This window comes from Labeo rohita, chromosome 23 (assembly GCF_022985175.1).
Source record: "Labeo rohita strain BAU-BD-2019 chromosome 23, IGBB_LRoh.1.0, whole genome shotgun sequence".
Taxonomy (NCBI): Eukaryota; Metazoa; Chordata; class Actinopteri; order Cypriniformes; family Cyprinidae; genus Labeo; species Labeo rohita.
Genome location: NC_066891.1, coordinates 2,195,667 through 2,210,594, shown reverse-complemented (window position 1 = coordinate 2,210,594; position 14,928 = coordinate 2,195,667). Strand labels below are relative to the sequence as shown.

At 42.3% G+C, this 14,928-nt stretch overlaps 2 protein-coding genes across 2 annotated transcripts in view; both read right to left on the bottom strand.

Annotated features, from left to right (window-relative positions):
- The window catches only part of LOC127154548 (E3 ubiquitin-protein ligase TRIM39-like), a 239,635-nt gene that overhangs the window by 8,354 nt on the left and 216,353 nt on the right, over positions 1-14,928 (bottom strand). The gene's annotated exons all lie outside the window — the stretch shown is intronic.
- Positions 5,628-14,928, bottom strand: part of LOC127154545 (E3 ubiquitin-protein ligase TRIM39) — a 156,274-nt gene continuing 146,973 nt past the window's right edge. Inside the window, exons 2-6 of the mRNA XM_051096145.1 lie at positions 8,267-8,362; positions 7,841-8,074; positions 7,480-7,630; positions 6,967-6,993; positions 5,628-6,843 (exon numbers count right to left, since the gene is read on the bottom strand). Of these exons, the coding sequence (XP_050952102.1) occupies positions 6,290-6,843; positions 6,967-6,993; positions 7,480-7,630; positions 7,841-8,074; positions 8,267-8,362 (1,062 nt within the window). The 3' untranslated portion in view covers positions 5,628-6,289. The remainder of the gene's footprint in view (positions 6,844-6,966; positions 6,994-7,479; positions 7,631-7,840; positions 8,075-8,266; positions 8,363-14,928) is intronic.

The window sequence follows — 14,928 nt, the reverse complement described above, 5'->3', positions numbered from 1 at the left end:
TATGGCTAAAGTGAAAGTAGACTACTTAAGGGCTCCAGTGTGCATTGTGTTAAAAGTGATGTGATGCATCATTCTGATGGAATGAATTCTTATGTTGATAAAGGACAACAGACAACCCAGACACTTAATGCTGATGCAAAATCATTTATTCTCAGAATTTAAACTATAAACAAATGGTTTCTTCAGGTGCAAAGGCAAACAAGGGGAACATTTCTTAAACCATTTATCCTCAGGCAATCTCAAAATCAAGTCAGCATGGTAATGTGAACATAAGTGCCCAGTATGGAAATTGTTCCAGTGCTGGTTCAGGAAATACTGATAAAATTTTCTATAATATGGACAAACAAACAAAAAAAGAAATTAAATCTTTACTGATTGAACAACAATGTCTGTCGTCTTTGCCTAGAAGGAAAATTCAGGTGTTTGATGGCAACCCTGGCAACCCTGCAATATCACTCCTTTATGAAATCCTTTAAAAGTGGTGTGGAGAGTAAAACTGAAAGTCCTAGTGATTGTTTATAGTTTCTTGAACAGTACACCAGGGGTCACCCAAGATCATAAAGAGTTGCCAGCATATGCCTGCTGATCATGGGGATTTTAAAGACCAAAGCTTTGCTACAAGAGAATATTGCGACCAGCATAAAATTGCATTTGCCTATATGGAAAAGGCTCTGTCATGGGCAAACATCAAAAGTAATGATCTCAGGGCTTTACAAGATTAAAGTTTTGTTCCTGCAGGGATGGCCACATTTGAAACATGAATTTACCTGACATTGACTCTGATATCGAACGGATTATAGGAATAAATGATTATGGAGCTGATTCAAGTGACCCACAGTGTTGATAACTGACCCTACACAATTAAAACTAGGTTGGGTTGGACAGTAAATGGTCCACTAGAGGAGATGGTGGCGACCAATCTGCTAACTACCCTGATGTTACAATCAACAGGATTTCTGTTTCAAACTTAGGAGAACTTTAGCAACATCAATTTGAAGTTGTTGCTTTTTTTTTTTTTTATTTATTTATTTGGAGCAAAAATTAACAAATTGATCATTGAGATGTTAACAGACTCATTAAAGTTGGAAGAGGGTCATTATTTTATTGGCTTGCCTTTGAGGAATAAAGATGTTTTTATGCTGGATACCAGGCTCTCGGCGCTGACTATTACCCCATGTTTTCATTTTCTTTTGATGTTTGCTAATAATATCCCACCATTTAAGCATTTCATCATCTCAACATTTAATCCCAATAATATCTTTCTTGAGTTTGCACAAGGTAGGCTCAAATGTTTGTGCTCCAAAGAGCAAAAATATGTTACTGGGTCATTCCATGTCAAATCAAACTAATTTAAAAAAAATTCCCTACATGGCTTATTTTTGTTTTGTAAATATTTTTTCTGTAGAAAGAAAAAATAAAGATACCAAAAGGAAAGTTTAAGACCCGATATCTAAAAGAGAATTAAGATATCTTTATTATTTATTGAGTTACAGGCATGCAAACTTTGGAGAAAAAAACGTTTGAAAAGTGCTGTTTCCCCATTTTTGAATGGTCACCATTGGCACATAATGCAACAAAGATTGATCACGTCAACAGATTTTACAAACATAACTACCAATCTCTGTGTACAAATAAGATAATGATGCTGCCATCTTTCTGAAGTCATTTTTACCCCCTGTAACTTGACTCTGAATCTCAGGTGAAAATTTCCATTTTGACCCTCCTTTACAAAACAGTGGATTACTCAGTAAATATTCATCAATGACATTTAATATTTTGGCTTCCATCACTATACATCTATCTTAAGAAAAAATACTAGAAAAATCCAAAATTTGAGCCAGGGACCTCTGGTTGAGTTGACAAGGAATGACCAAAATGTAATTCAATACATCAATCTGAAATTTAGGCCTAAATATTTGTCAGTTGTTTTCATCTGTGGTTGGTTTTCTCTTTCAGTTGTACTTGAGTAAAGTATGTTTCTATTATCAAACTGGTTTCATTCCACTAACCTGAACAACCTTACTGATTTTCCACTGTTAACCAGACAACTAACACTTGACCACTGTTAACTTCACTGTATCTGTGGTATTTAATGAAATTAGGAGTTAAATGATTATTGAACACATTTATACTTATGTTTCTCCATGACAGTATTGTTCACAGTGCACAAATAAGTTTGTAAGTGCTTTGTCTTTCTGTTTGTTCTGGTGCTGATTGTGTATGAGTTTTTCTTTTTTTTTTTTTTTTTTTTTTTTTTTCCCATTTTAAACTTTAACACTTAAAGAAATACATTAGTCATATGTTTAAATCATGTTCACTCATGTGAGATGAACAGAAAAATCTACTGGAATATAAACTTAAAATATTAATAACCTAAAATGTATCAGGGATGCATGATATTTTATCTCCATGTTGATTACTGGGTGATATATGTGATTTTTATTTATTTGTTTATCAATCAGTATTGGTAGAGTTTTGATGTAGTATTTACTTTTTAAAATCTGACAAAAATCAACATTTGATACTTTGGGCGTTTGTTTTATTCATTTTTCACTATTGGCAGATATCTGATGCTTCAGGAAATGTATTTACATGTATTTTAGTCTGAATTGGCAGATATTTGACATTTTTTGCAATATTTACTTATTAATTTACTTTTATTTATGAAGTGATATTGGCAGATATTTTATTTTTGGCCAGTATCTATCTATAATTATTTTGTATTGGCAGATATTTCATAGTTTTGGTAAATATTTATGTATTTGGCACTTATTTTATATTTTATATTTTGAGCAAAATGTATGTTTTTTTTCCATTTTATCTGTTTTACCAGTATCTGTTTTGGCAGATACTTATTTTGGGCAATATTTGGTTTCTTTGTTTATTTAATTGATGATTTATTTATTAATATTGACCGATTTTCTTAATATTTTGGGATAATAACGTACTCCCTCTTGCAACAGACATGCAGTAGGAATTTAAATATTCTGAGTCATTTGACTATAAAGTCTATTTGCTGCTTAAAAAAAAGCTTTCTTTTCTTTTTGTCTTTCTTTTCTTTTTTTTCTTTTTTTTTAATTCCAAATGTTTTATGCAAAACTGGATTTAAAATACAATTTATCTTATTTGTTTTATTAATTTGTTTGTTTATATTTGGAGATTCTTATTTTTTTTATTTTTTTAGGGCAATATTTATGTTGTTTTTTGTTTTGGTAAAATTATTTATCAATAATGCCAGATATTTATGTATTTTTTTGTGTTAGTTTTTTTGTATTGGCAGATAATCTGTAACGTTACGTGGGATATATATATATATATATATATATATATATATATATATATATATATTTTTATTTTTTTTTTTTTTATTATATATATATATATATATATTTTTTTTTTTTTTTTTTTTTTTTTGCTGCTGTGTTATCTTTGTCATGGCTCTCATTTCGCGGTGTCACAGAGGCTTGATATTGTGAATGTCTGGTTAATGCTGCTCTCTGCTGGACAGAAAACTGAACTGCTGTATTTGAATCATGATGAGAGTCAACTATAAATACATCTATCAACTCTAACTAAACTGTTACGTACTAGTACGTAAGTTGCGTAACGTTTGTGTGTGTTAGTCTGTTGTGTGTGTTGCAGATTCCCATTGGCCCACCAGTCTGTCATCATCTCACACCGGCCGATTTAAAGTCCCGCTACTGTGCCGCGCGCTCCAGCTTTTTCGCTCATCTTGTTCCATTTCTTTGCTACGTTTGTACGCTCCTTTCTTGTTATTTGTTATACTGTCTGAGATTGCTTTGTTCGCTGTGTGTTTATATGTCCTGAAAAGTCCTTTGATGTTATAGTGTTTGTACAGTGTACAGTCTTTCGTTTACTGTTCCGTCTGTTCCCCACTGTACGTTAGGTTGGTAAGTAGGTCGCGCGACATACATTGCACAACACGTAGGACATTCTGGATGTATTATATACACTAGTTTAGGAGAGAGTGCCACCCGCTGTATGTTTTTGTTTTTCCCCTTAGTTAGAATAGTTTAGTTAGGGCGTTGGTACGCCGAAGACCCTTTTTTGCTACATTTTCTTTTGGGTAGTTAGCTTAGATTACAAACACTAGCTAGCAGTGTTTTGTTTTGTTTATTTCATTTATTTGGCACCTCTCCTGCTCCCACTTCCCACCTTCTTTCTTTGGTTTTGTCGATGTTTGATTTTTTTTTTTTTTTTTTTTTTTTTTTTTTTGTAAATATTGTAAATACTTTGATACCACTGGTTTTCACTGAGCACTGTGCACAATAAATGGTCACTAATATAAAAATCTTGCTCTTTATTTGCCTGCCAGCACCTTTGCATATTCACACACACAGTTTTCCTTTACCCCTAGTCCTGCAAAAATCTAAAAATCTAAGGGGCGTAACATAAACATACAAAACTTAAGTTTAAACTGAGAAAATGTACTCATTTACCTCATTTTAAACATTTGACAACATTGTACAGAGCATCCCAACTTTCTCGAACTGGGGTTATACAGGGCTTCTCAAAAAATTAGCATATTGTGATAAAGTTCATTATTTTCTGTAATGTACTGATAAACATTAGACTTTCATATATTTTAGATTCATTACACACAACTGAAGTAGTTCAAGCCTTTTATTGTTTTAATATTGATGATTTTGGCATACAGCTCATGAAAACCCAAAATTCCGATCTCAAAAAATTAGCATATCATGAAAAGGTTCTCTAAACGAGCTATTAACCTAATCATCTGAATCAACTAATTAACTCTAAACACCTGCAAAAGATTCCTGAGGCTTTTAAAAACTCCCAGCCTGGTTCATTACTCAAAACCGCAATCATGGGTAAGACTGCCGACCTGACTGCTGTCCAGAAGGCCATCATTGACACCCTCAAGCAAGAGGGTAAGACACAGAAAGAAATTTCTGAACAAATAGGCTGTTCCCAGAGTGCTGTATCAAGGCACCTCAGTGGGAAGTCTGTGGGAAGGAAAAAGTGTGGCAGAAAACGCTGCACAACGAGAAGAGGTGACCGGACCCTGAGGAAGATTGTGGAGAAGGACCGATTCCAGACCTTGGGGGACCTGCGGAAGCAGCGGACTGAGTCTGGAGTAGAAACATCCAGAGCCACCGTGTACAGGCGTGTGCAGGAAATGGGCTACAGGTGCCGCATTCCCCAGGTCAAGCCACTTTTGAACCAGAAACAGCGGCAGAAGCGCCTGACCTGGGGAGAGGGAAATGCCAAAATGCCTGAAGTCCAGTGTCAAGTACCCACAGTCAGTGATGGTCTGGGGTGCCATGTCAGCTACTGGTGTTGGTCCACTGTGTTTTATCAAGGGCAGGGTCAATGCAGCTAGCTATCAGGAGATTTTGGAGCACTTCATGCTTCCATCTGCTGAAAAGCTTTATGGAGATGAAGATTTCATTTTTCAGCACGACCTGGCACCTGCTCACAGTGCCAAAACCACTGGTAAATGGTTTACTGACCATGGTATTACTGTGCTCAATTGGCCTGCCAACTCTCCTGACCTGAACCCCATAGAGAATCTGTGGGATATTGTTGAGAGACGCAAGACCCAACACTGTGGATGAGCTTAAGGCCGCTATCGAAGCATCCTGGGCCTCCATAACACCTCAGCAGTGCCACAGGCTGATTGCCTCCATGCCACGCCGCATTGAAGCAGTCATTTCTGCAAAAGGATTCCCGACCAAGTATTGAGTGCATAACTGAACATAATTATTTGAAGGTTGACTTTTTTTGTATTAAAAACACTTTTCTTTTATTGGTCGGATGAAATATGCTAATTTTTTCAGATTTTCATGAGCTGTATATCAAAATCATCAATATTAAAACAATAAAAGGCTTGAACTACTACAGTTGTGTGTAATGAATCTAAAATATATGAAAGTCTACATTACAGAAAATAATGAACTTTATCACAATATGCTAATTTTTTGAGAAGGACCTGTATGAAGTTATTTGTATAAAATATTATGACAAAACAATAGAAAACATTTAATCTGCACACCAGATCAAAAACATTTCAACATTTTTAGAAATGAGCTTCCATTTATAGAAATGAAAATCCATTTAGGATTTTCATAGTCCAGTCTGTAGCTGTGACAACTTACTATTTTTCTTGCAATTTACTAATATTTAATTTTTATTATTAATAATAATATGGATCTTAGTATGTACTTTTTTGTTTATTTACATACTTTAATCATTTACAAAATCAGCTCTTAAATAGTTAATCTTTCCAGATTTCATGTCTCATATTTCAGAGCAATTTATTTGTGTTAACAGGTGTGATGATCAGTGGTTTTGAGTTTTTACCTTTATCATTAGGGCATGGGCTAAAATATGGATAGAGTTTTTCAGTGAAAGTCTGACCAGTGAAAGAGTAGATATGCGATCTGAGCCCCACATCATAAAAAGAGACCAGACCCTCCTCATAATCTACAAACACTCCCACAATCTCAGGATTCACTTTTAGAGATAAAGAGACAGATGGACTTTCACAAGCTTTATAATGATTCTCATTCCTCAGAATCACAGTCCAGTATCCATCCTCAGGACTCAGGTCAATCGCCTCCTTCCTGTTAATGGATTCTCTGGCCACTCCTAAATCCCACTCAGTCTTTCCCTTCACCTGCACCTCATAGTAAAATCTCCCTGAACTGAATCCCTCCTTTGCCAGAATACAAGAACAAGAGTCAAATCTCTTTGGGTTTTCTGGGACGTCCTGCTCAGTGTCTCCATCACTGACTTGTTTTTCATCATCAGACAGGATGAGATATGGATGCGCTGTATCAGGATCCAGAGTCACATCCACTAGATGACAGATCAGACATTATTAATCAACTTCACAACAAACTTTTTCATATAATATAGATTATAAAAATATAAACAAGTGTTATAAATGTATTGAAGAAAATAATGTCAGTCACACTGTACCTGCAAACTTCTGAACCAACTTCAACTCTGTGAATGCAGATGAAAATATGATGTGATCAATTTATAGAAATATTTCATATTAACAGTGAGTTTATTTCTATTGGCAGCATCAGTGACATGTAAATGTGTCTCATCCATCAGTTTGAAAAACAGAACTGAATGTCTTTCTAGTAAATACACGTATATAAACAATCATAACATAAAGATTATTAAAGCTCTAATATTCAGTATATATTAGAGCCTCAATTTTAATTGTAATTATTCAGTGTAAATATGTGTTATTTGATCTTTTAAGTTTTTAAGTTGTCCTTGTGAGGTGGGAAAACGTAGACTTCTTGTTACTGTATGTGTTACTGATGTGGAGTTTGTACGGTTAATACTGGTCTTAATACTAACATCATGTTGCTTTCTGTTATTCACAAGTAATACAGTTTTAACTGGCTATGACAGGAGTTTAATTTTGGATAGAACTTCACATTAGAATTCTGTTCACTGTATTTGATATTTACGTACCAGACGGAATGAGTTTTCCATCTAGAGTTTCATCAAGAGTTTTCTTAAACTGAATCAAAGCTCTGCTCATAGGGATCACATCCACATCAGAGTCAATACTGATCTCAGTCCAGTTCTTGGTGTGTGGACGACTGCACAGGGATGAGAACATCTACAGCAGGAGAGAGAAGACTATTAAATATGATCATTTTTATTTTTAACTAAAATCTGCAGGAGTTTTCTAACACAGTTAACTATGTTTTCTAATTTTATTTTGATTTTATTCTCTTTTGTACAATTTCTGAAGCTCATCAGGTTTGTCAACAGAGCATTTGACCAATAATATTCTCCATTCTCAGTAATGAGACGGATGTTGACAGACCTGTAGTAGGTACAGATGATCGTCAGTGTGTGAGAGCTGCTCCAGCTCAGTGTTTCTCCTCTTCAGATCAGTGATTTCCTGCTGCAGCTCTTTAATGAGATCTTCAGCCTGTTTCTCTGCTGCTTTCTGCTGTTCCTCCATCATCTTCAGCAGCTCAGACTGACATCTCTCAATGGAGCAGATCAGATCAGTGAAGAGCTGATTTCTGGCTGATTTCTCTTCCTCTGTGTTTCTCTGATAAATGAGATGATAATCAATCTATGATACATGATTACATATTTATTTAAAGTGATAGTATACTCAAAGTAAAATTCTTTCATCTACTGTCCTCATGTCACTTTTTTTTATTTATTTATTTATTTATTTATTTTATTATTGCAGACAAAAATATTATGAACAAATAACTAATAATTTCCCCCTGCTCACCTTCCTGATCACTACTGAGTGCTGGATCTCCTGAATCATCTTCATTCTGTTCTGGATCATCTGCTGCACGTCTGTCTGTGTCTGAACCAGCTGATTCTACAGACAGAAAAAAACACAGACACATTTATTAGTGAATTAAACTTTCCATTTTCAGACAGTTTTCAGGGTAAAGCCGAAGCCACACTAGACTTTGAGCATGTGAAATTTCTTCAGAAGCTGCAACGGTTGTGATACGACATCACACTCTACAGCCAGTGTTGCCAACTCTTGCAACCTAAATAAGCAACCGCCGCTTCAAAAACAAGCCCAAAACAAGCCCAATATTATTATATTCACGAGTTTGCCTGCCCATCCAGTCCTGATGGGCAATGTTAAACAAACTTGGTTTGCTGTCCTTAATGGAGGCTCGAACCCGAGGCTCGGCTTGAGCGCAGAGTTCAACCCCCCTGTTGTGATATTACCTAGAGGGAGAATAACTGAAAGAGGAGGAGAAGGGGAGGTGGAGGGATGCCGGAAGAACCGAGGCTGAGATGGTGCAATGAGAGCTGCTTATAAAGGCTTGTGATGATGATTGACAGGACTGAATGATTAGGCTCCTCCCAAACCTACGTTTGGAACTTCATTTAATTATTAGCATAAATATGATTTATTATCAATTGTTTATTAGCAATAAATGAGCATAGTAAACTGAATCCACTCTGAGTTTCAAGAGCAAAAACAGAAGTTATTTTACAAAAATCATCAAATTGCAGATCAAAGCGGTAGGGCAAACACTATCCTCCTGTGATCACCTGTGAGCAGACTAGTAATGGAGATGGAAAAGGGGAATAAAATGAGACAAGAGCACTAAGGGGGAGCTATAATATAGCCACATATTTATAATAAATAAACTCAAACCATGTGTTACGAATCTGGTCGGTGAGCTGCGGACCGCTCACCACCAGACGTCGCTCTCGCCTTTTTGTCACGCACGGACTGTCACACTACACCCCGGACTACACTCCCCATCAGCCATTGCACTTCACCCCCGTCCAATCAGAGACAGTATAAATACCCCGGTCTTCCTGTCACTCTTCGCCGAGTATCGAATTGTGTTCATCATTCATACAAAGCGTTTTTCCTTGTTAGTCTGTGTCTAGTTTCCTTGTTTTTGTCCATTCGGAACTCTCGCCTGTCTGACCACTCTTTTGCCTAGCCCTTTACGGATTACGTTCGCCGCTGTATCGACCCTCGCCTGCTATATGGACTATTCCTCACCTTGCTGTCCAAATACCTGTTTGCCGTTGTTTGACCCTGCCTGCCTGACCATGTCTATGTCACGTCCCTTCAATAAAAGTATGCAGATGGATCCGCTCGTCTCTCGTCTCGTTCCTACTGTGACAGAATACTCGGCCACAAAAGGATCCAGCAGCTTTTCACCCGGACATTCGGCAGATATGGACTTTGACTTCACTCTCTTCAGGATCAAACAGGGACAACGTTCACTCAACCAGTACATCCGTGAGTTCTTAGCCCTAGCTAACTATTCTACTCTCCCGGACTGCACCATAATTGAGATCTTTTGTGATGGCGTGAATGAGCCGTTAAAAGCAAGGCTGAGACGCGAGGGTCCGCGCTCTTCGCTAGTGGCTTTCATGAACTTTGCGTTTATGTGTGTGGGCTCGCCGTGTACTGTGGGAGTCGCGGAGGAGGAACGCGACAACGCGGACATGGTAGCCGCGAACCCCTCTCGCAGATTGGCGGTCACGCCGGATCGCGACCCCACAAACACGTTTGCCGCCTGGATCGCCCGTGAAATGGCGGCCGTGCAGGAGCGCGCTCAAGCAATGGCGGCGACAGCGGTGCCCGTTCACAAGATGGCGGCAGCGCCGGCGCGCGCTCACAAGATGGCGGCGACGGCGGAGTCTGTTCACAAGATGGCGGCGGAAACAGAGCTCCGTCACGTCACAGCTGCCATACCAGAGCTAGATGGAGTTACAGTTACATTTCCTGAGTCAAGTCAAGTTTCCAATTTAAGTCAATTTACAGCTGCATTTCCCGAGTTAAGTCAAGTCTCCAAGTCAAGCAAGATTACAGCTCCTGTTTCTACATCAAGTCAAGTCAGAGCTGCTCCTCCTAAGGCAAGTCAAGTTACAGCCATCTTTCCTGAGCCACTGCACAAGATGGCTGCCCCGCCAGAGCCACTGCACAAGATGGCTGCCACGCCAGAGTCTGTCGCAAGGATGGCCGCTAAGCCAGCGCCCGCTAATGCCACGTCTGTCAAGCCAGCGCCCGCTAACGCCACGTCAGCCAAACCACAGCCTGCTCAGGACATCTCCGTCAAGCCACAGCCTGTTCACGTCATGTTTTCTGCTCCTGGTTCTACACCCCTCATGGCCGCACTTCCTGAAGTGGTTCCTGAGTCAAGCAAAGTCACAGTCCTGGTCCCTGAGTCGAGTTACGTCCTGCCTGAAGGCCCCGAGCCTCGCCAGGTCTCATTCGACATTTCAAGATCACAGCCTATCATGATGGCCCACGTGCTGGACACTCCTCTAGTGACTGTAAGGGCGGCTAAAATGGTGCTCCTTAATGCCACGGCGGCTACCCCGAATCAAGTCAAGACACAGAGTCAAGCCAGGTCACGGCTGTGCCCCTCGAGTCAAGCCAGGTCACAGCTGTTCCCCACGAGTCAAGTCACGTTACAGCTGTTGTTCCTGAGTCAAGCCATGTTGTTCAGGAGCCAAGTCCCGTTACAACGGATCTCCATGAACCAGGCCAAGCTGCTGCTGTCGTTCCAGAGCCAAGTCAAGCTTCAGCCGCTGCTCCAGAGTCAAGTGAGGCTACGGCTGTAGCTTCCAAGTCCAGTCAAGTTTCCAAGTCCAGTCAAGCTTCCAAATCCAGCAACGTCAAGGCGATCGTTCCTGCGTCAGGCAACATCAGGGCCGTGGTTACTGAGTCAAGTAAAGTCATTGCTCTTCACAAGCCAGTTCAAGACACCGCTGATCTCCATGAGCCAAGTCAAGTCACCGCTGATCTCCAAGAGTCAAGTCAGCTGACTACTGAGCTTCACGAATCAAGTGAAGTCACGGCCAATCTCCACAAACTAAGTCAAACCACAGCTGATATTCATGTGCCAAATGAAGTTATTGCTGCTGTTCCAGACTCAAGTCACGTCTCGTCCGACCGCCCAGACTCAAGTCACGTCTCGTCCGACCGCCCAGACTCAAGTCACGTCTCGTCCGACCGCCCAGACTCAAGTCACGTCTCGTCCGACCGCCCAGACTCAAGTCACGTCTCGTCCGACCGCCCAGACTCAAGTCACGCCTCGTCCGACCGCTCAGAGTCAAGTCACGCCTCGTCCGACCGCTCAGAGTCAAGTCACGCCTCGTCTGACCCTCCAGAGCCCCGTCACATCTCGTCTATCTGTCTAGAACTTCGCCATGTCTCGTCTGACCGCTCTGAGTCAAGTCACGTCCCGCCTGACGGTCCAGAGCCTCTCCATGTTTCATCAGACCTCCCAGTGCCTCGTCAGGTCTCGTCTATTCGTCCAGAGCCAAGTCACGTCTCGTCTGACCTTCCAGAGCAGTGCCATGCCTCGTCTGATATCCCAAGTTCACAGCCTACTATGATGGTCAGTATGCTGGACCCACCACAGGGGTCAGTGAGGGCAGTGAACATCTCAGCGGCACCAACATCGCCAAGATCCATCATCAAAGAGGTCCTTTCACCCGCCACTGCTCTTCCCTTTATGGCGGTTGCCATTTGGTGTGTGTGGGCTGCACACTGTGCTCCTGAGGCCACGTCAGCTCACAAGCCTGCTCTAGAGCTTCCGTCTGGTCTCAAGTCTGCTCCAGAGGTCACGTCTGGTCACAAGCCTGCTCCAGAACTCCCGTCTGGTCACAAGCCTGCTCCAGAGCTCCCGTCTGGTCACTGGCCTGTTCCAGAGCTCCCCTCGGTCGGAGAAGCCGCGCCAATACCTCCTGAGGTGTCAGCTTCGGCTGTGGATCCTCCCTTGGAGGTGGCGTCCCCTTACAAGCTCTCTGCTTCTCCCCCTATTCTGTCTACCTCCTCTGTCCCTGTTCTCCCCAGGTTCCAGACCATGACGCAGGTTCCAGTTCCGCCCCGGAGGGCTGCTGCGCCTCCTGTTCCGCCCCGGAGGGCTGCGGCACCTGCTCCGCCTCCTGTTCCGCCCAGGAGGGCTGCTGCACCTTCTCCCCCTATTCTGTCTGCCTCCACTGTCCCTGCTTTCCCCAGGTCCCAGACCGTGACCCAGATTCCTGTTTCACCCGAGAGGGCTGCTCCGCCTCCTGCTCCACCTCCTGTTCCGCCCCGGAGGGCCGCTCCGCCTCCTGTTCCGCCCCGGAGGGCTGCGGCACCTCCTGCTCCGCCTCCTGTTTCGCCCTGGAGGGCTCCTGCGCCTCCTGCTCCACCCTGGAGGGCGCCCGCGCCTCACGCTCTGCCTCCGGCTCCGCCCTGGAGGGCTCTTGTGTCGCTTGTCCCGCCTCCGGCTCCACCCTGGAGGGCTCCTGCGCCTCCTGATCCGCCTCCGGCTCCGTCCTGGAGGACTCCGGCGCCTCCTGCTCCGCCCTGGAGGGCCCCGGCATCTCCGGCCCCGCCCTGGAGGGCTTCTGCTCTGCCCCGGAGGGTTCCTGCGCTTCGTGCTCCGCCTCCGGCTCTGCCCCGGAGGGTTCCTGCGCTTCGTGCTCCGCCTCCGGCTCTGCCCCGGAGGGCTCCTACTACGCCTCCGGCTCCGCCCTGGAAGGCTCCGGCGCCTCATGCCCTGCCTCCGGCTCCACCCTGGAGGGCTTCTGTGCCTCCTGCTCCGCTTCCAGCTGCACCCGGGTGGGCTCCTGCTCTGCCGGTCCTGTCTCAATCACCGGGTCCTCCGCAGGGACCTGGTCCTCCAGCCCTTGCCCTGTCTCGCTCCCGCCCCACCACTCCCATGGACTGTTGTTCTGTTGGAGCGTCTGGAAGCCGCTCTTTGGGGGGGGGCTATGTTACGAATCTGGTCGGTGAGCTGCGGACCGCTCACCACCAGACGTCGCTCTCGCCTTTTTGTCACGCACGGACTGTCACACTACACCCCGGACTACACTCCCCATCAGCCATTGCACTTCACCCCCGTCCAATCAGAGACAGTATAAATACCCCGGTCTTCCTGTCACTCTTCGCCGAGTATCGAATTGTGTTCATCATTCATACAAAGCGTTTTTCCTTGTTAGTCTGTGTCTAGTTTCCTTGTTTTTGTCCATTCGGAACTCTCGCCTGTCTGACCACTCTTTTGCCTAGCCCTTTACGGATTACGTTCGCCGCTGTATCGACCCTCGCCTGCTATATGGACTATTCCTCACCTTGCTGTCCAAATACCTGTTTGCCGTTGTTTGACCCTGCCTGCCTGACCATGTCTATGTCACGTCCCTTCAATAAAAGTATGCAGATGGATCCGCTCGTCTCTCGTCTCGTTCCTACTGTGACACCATGTATCTACTATTAGTAGGCCTAAAACTGCTAATGATGAATGTATTATAAAAATAAAAAAGTGAAGGTGAACAGTGCAGGAGAGTAAAATGACCTAATTAAATTTGTAAAAAATAATTTTACAAATTAAATTAGGTCCCTTTACTTCCCTACATTTGTTCATCTTCTTCCATGTTTCCTTCATCTCTGTATATCTCTGTTGGTGGCCTTGTTTGTCTATTTATATCTACTATCTCTAATGTTAACATGGAAATTAAATGCAATTTACTCCAAAAAGGGGGAGGAGGGCACGACATGTGATGATGAATAACACTACAGCACATTAATTATGGCAATGATTGGCTTTTACCTGCGAGTAGACGGTGTCAACAATATATTGGAAAAAAAAAAAACACTGACCATAAATGTAAAGACACACAGTTGCTTGTCAGGTTTTCCTAACAAGCAACAGCATCGTTCTAAAACTTAAATTCAACACATAACCAGTGCTGGGTAGTAACTCATTACATGGTCAGATTCCAAAAATCAAGTATATTAGAGATTATTACATTTTATAATGCTTGTGATCAGATTACAGTTACTTTAATATGGATTACTTATTATTCACACAATGGCAGTAAATCATTCAGAATTTGATTATTTTCATTCAGCATTCTTGGCTGGTGTAATGATCTTCCCACCCCTATCAGGAATGCTGATTCCCTGACAATTTTCAAGCTACAGCTAAAAAAAAAGCATCTCTGTCGTCACCATTTGAGTTCATCCTAAACTGCATTTCATGGGTGTTTATAGTGTTTAGTTTGTATCTCTTGCCTTCTTCTGTTGACTCTCCTCCTCTATAGGAACAGTGTTGTGGTTCCTGTGGTCTCCTTCAGTGCAGAACAGACACACACACGTCTGATCATCTCTGCAGAACAGCTCCAGAGGTCTCTCATGTTTCTGGCATATATAATCCTCCAGATTTTCCACAGCGTTGATCAGTTTGTGGTTCTTTAGACGTGGGACTCTGTGATGAGGCTCCAGGTGAGTCTCACAGTAAGAGCTTGGACACGTCAGGCAGGACTTCACAGCTTTCTGCTTTCTTCCATCACAGAAGTCTCAAAAAACCTCAGATCTTCCTAGATTGAGCTTCTCCTTAAAGTGTTGCACAACCTCTCTGAGTGTTGTATTAATCTTGAGATCAGGTCTTCTGCTGAATGTTTCAT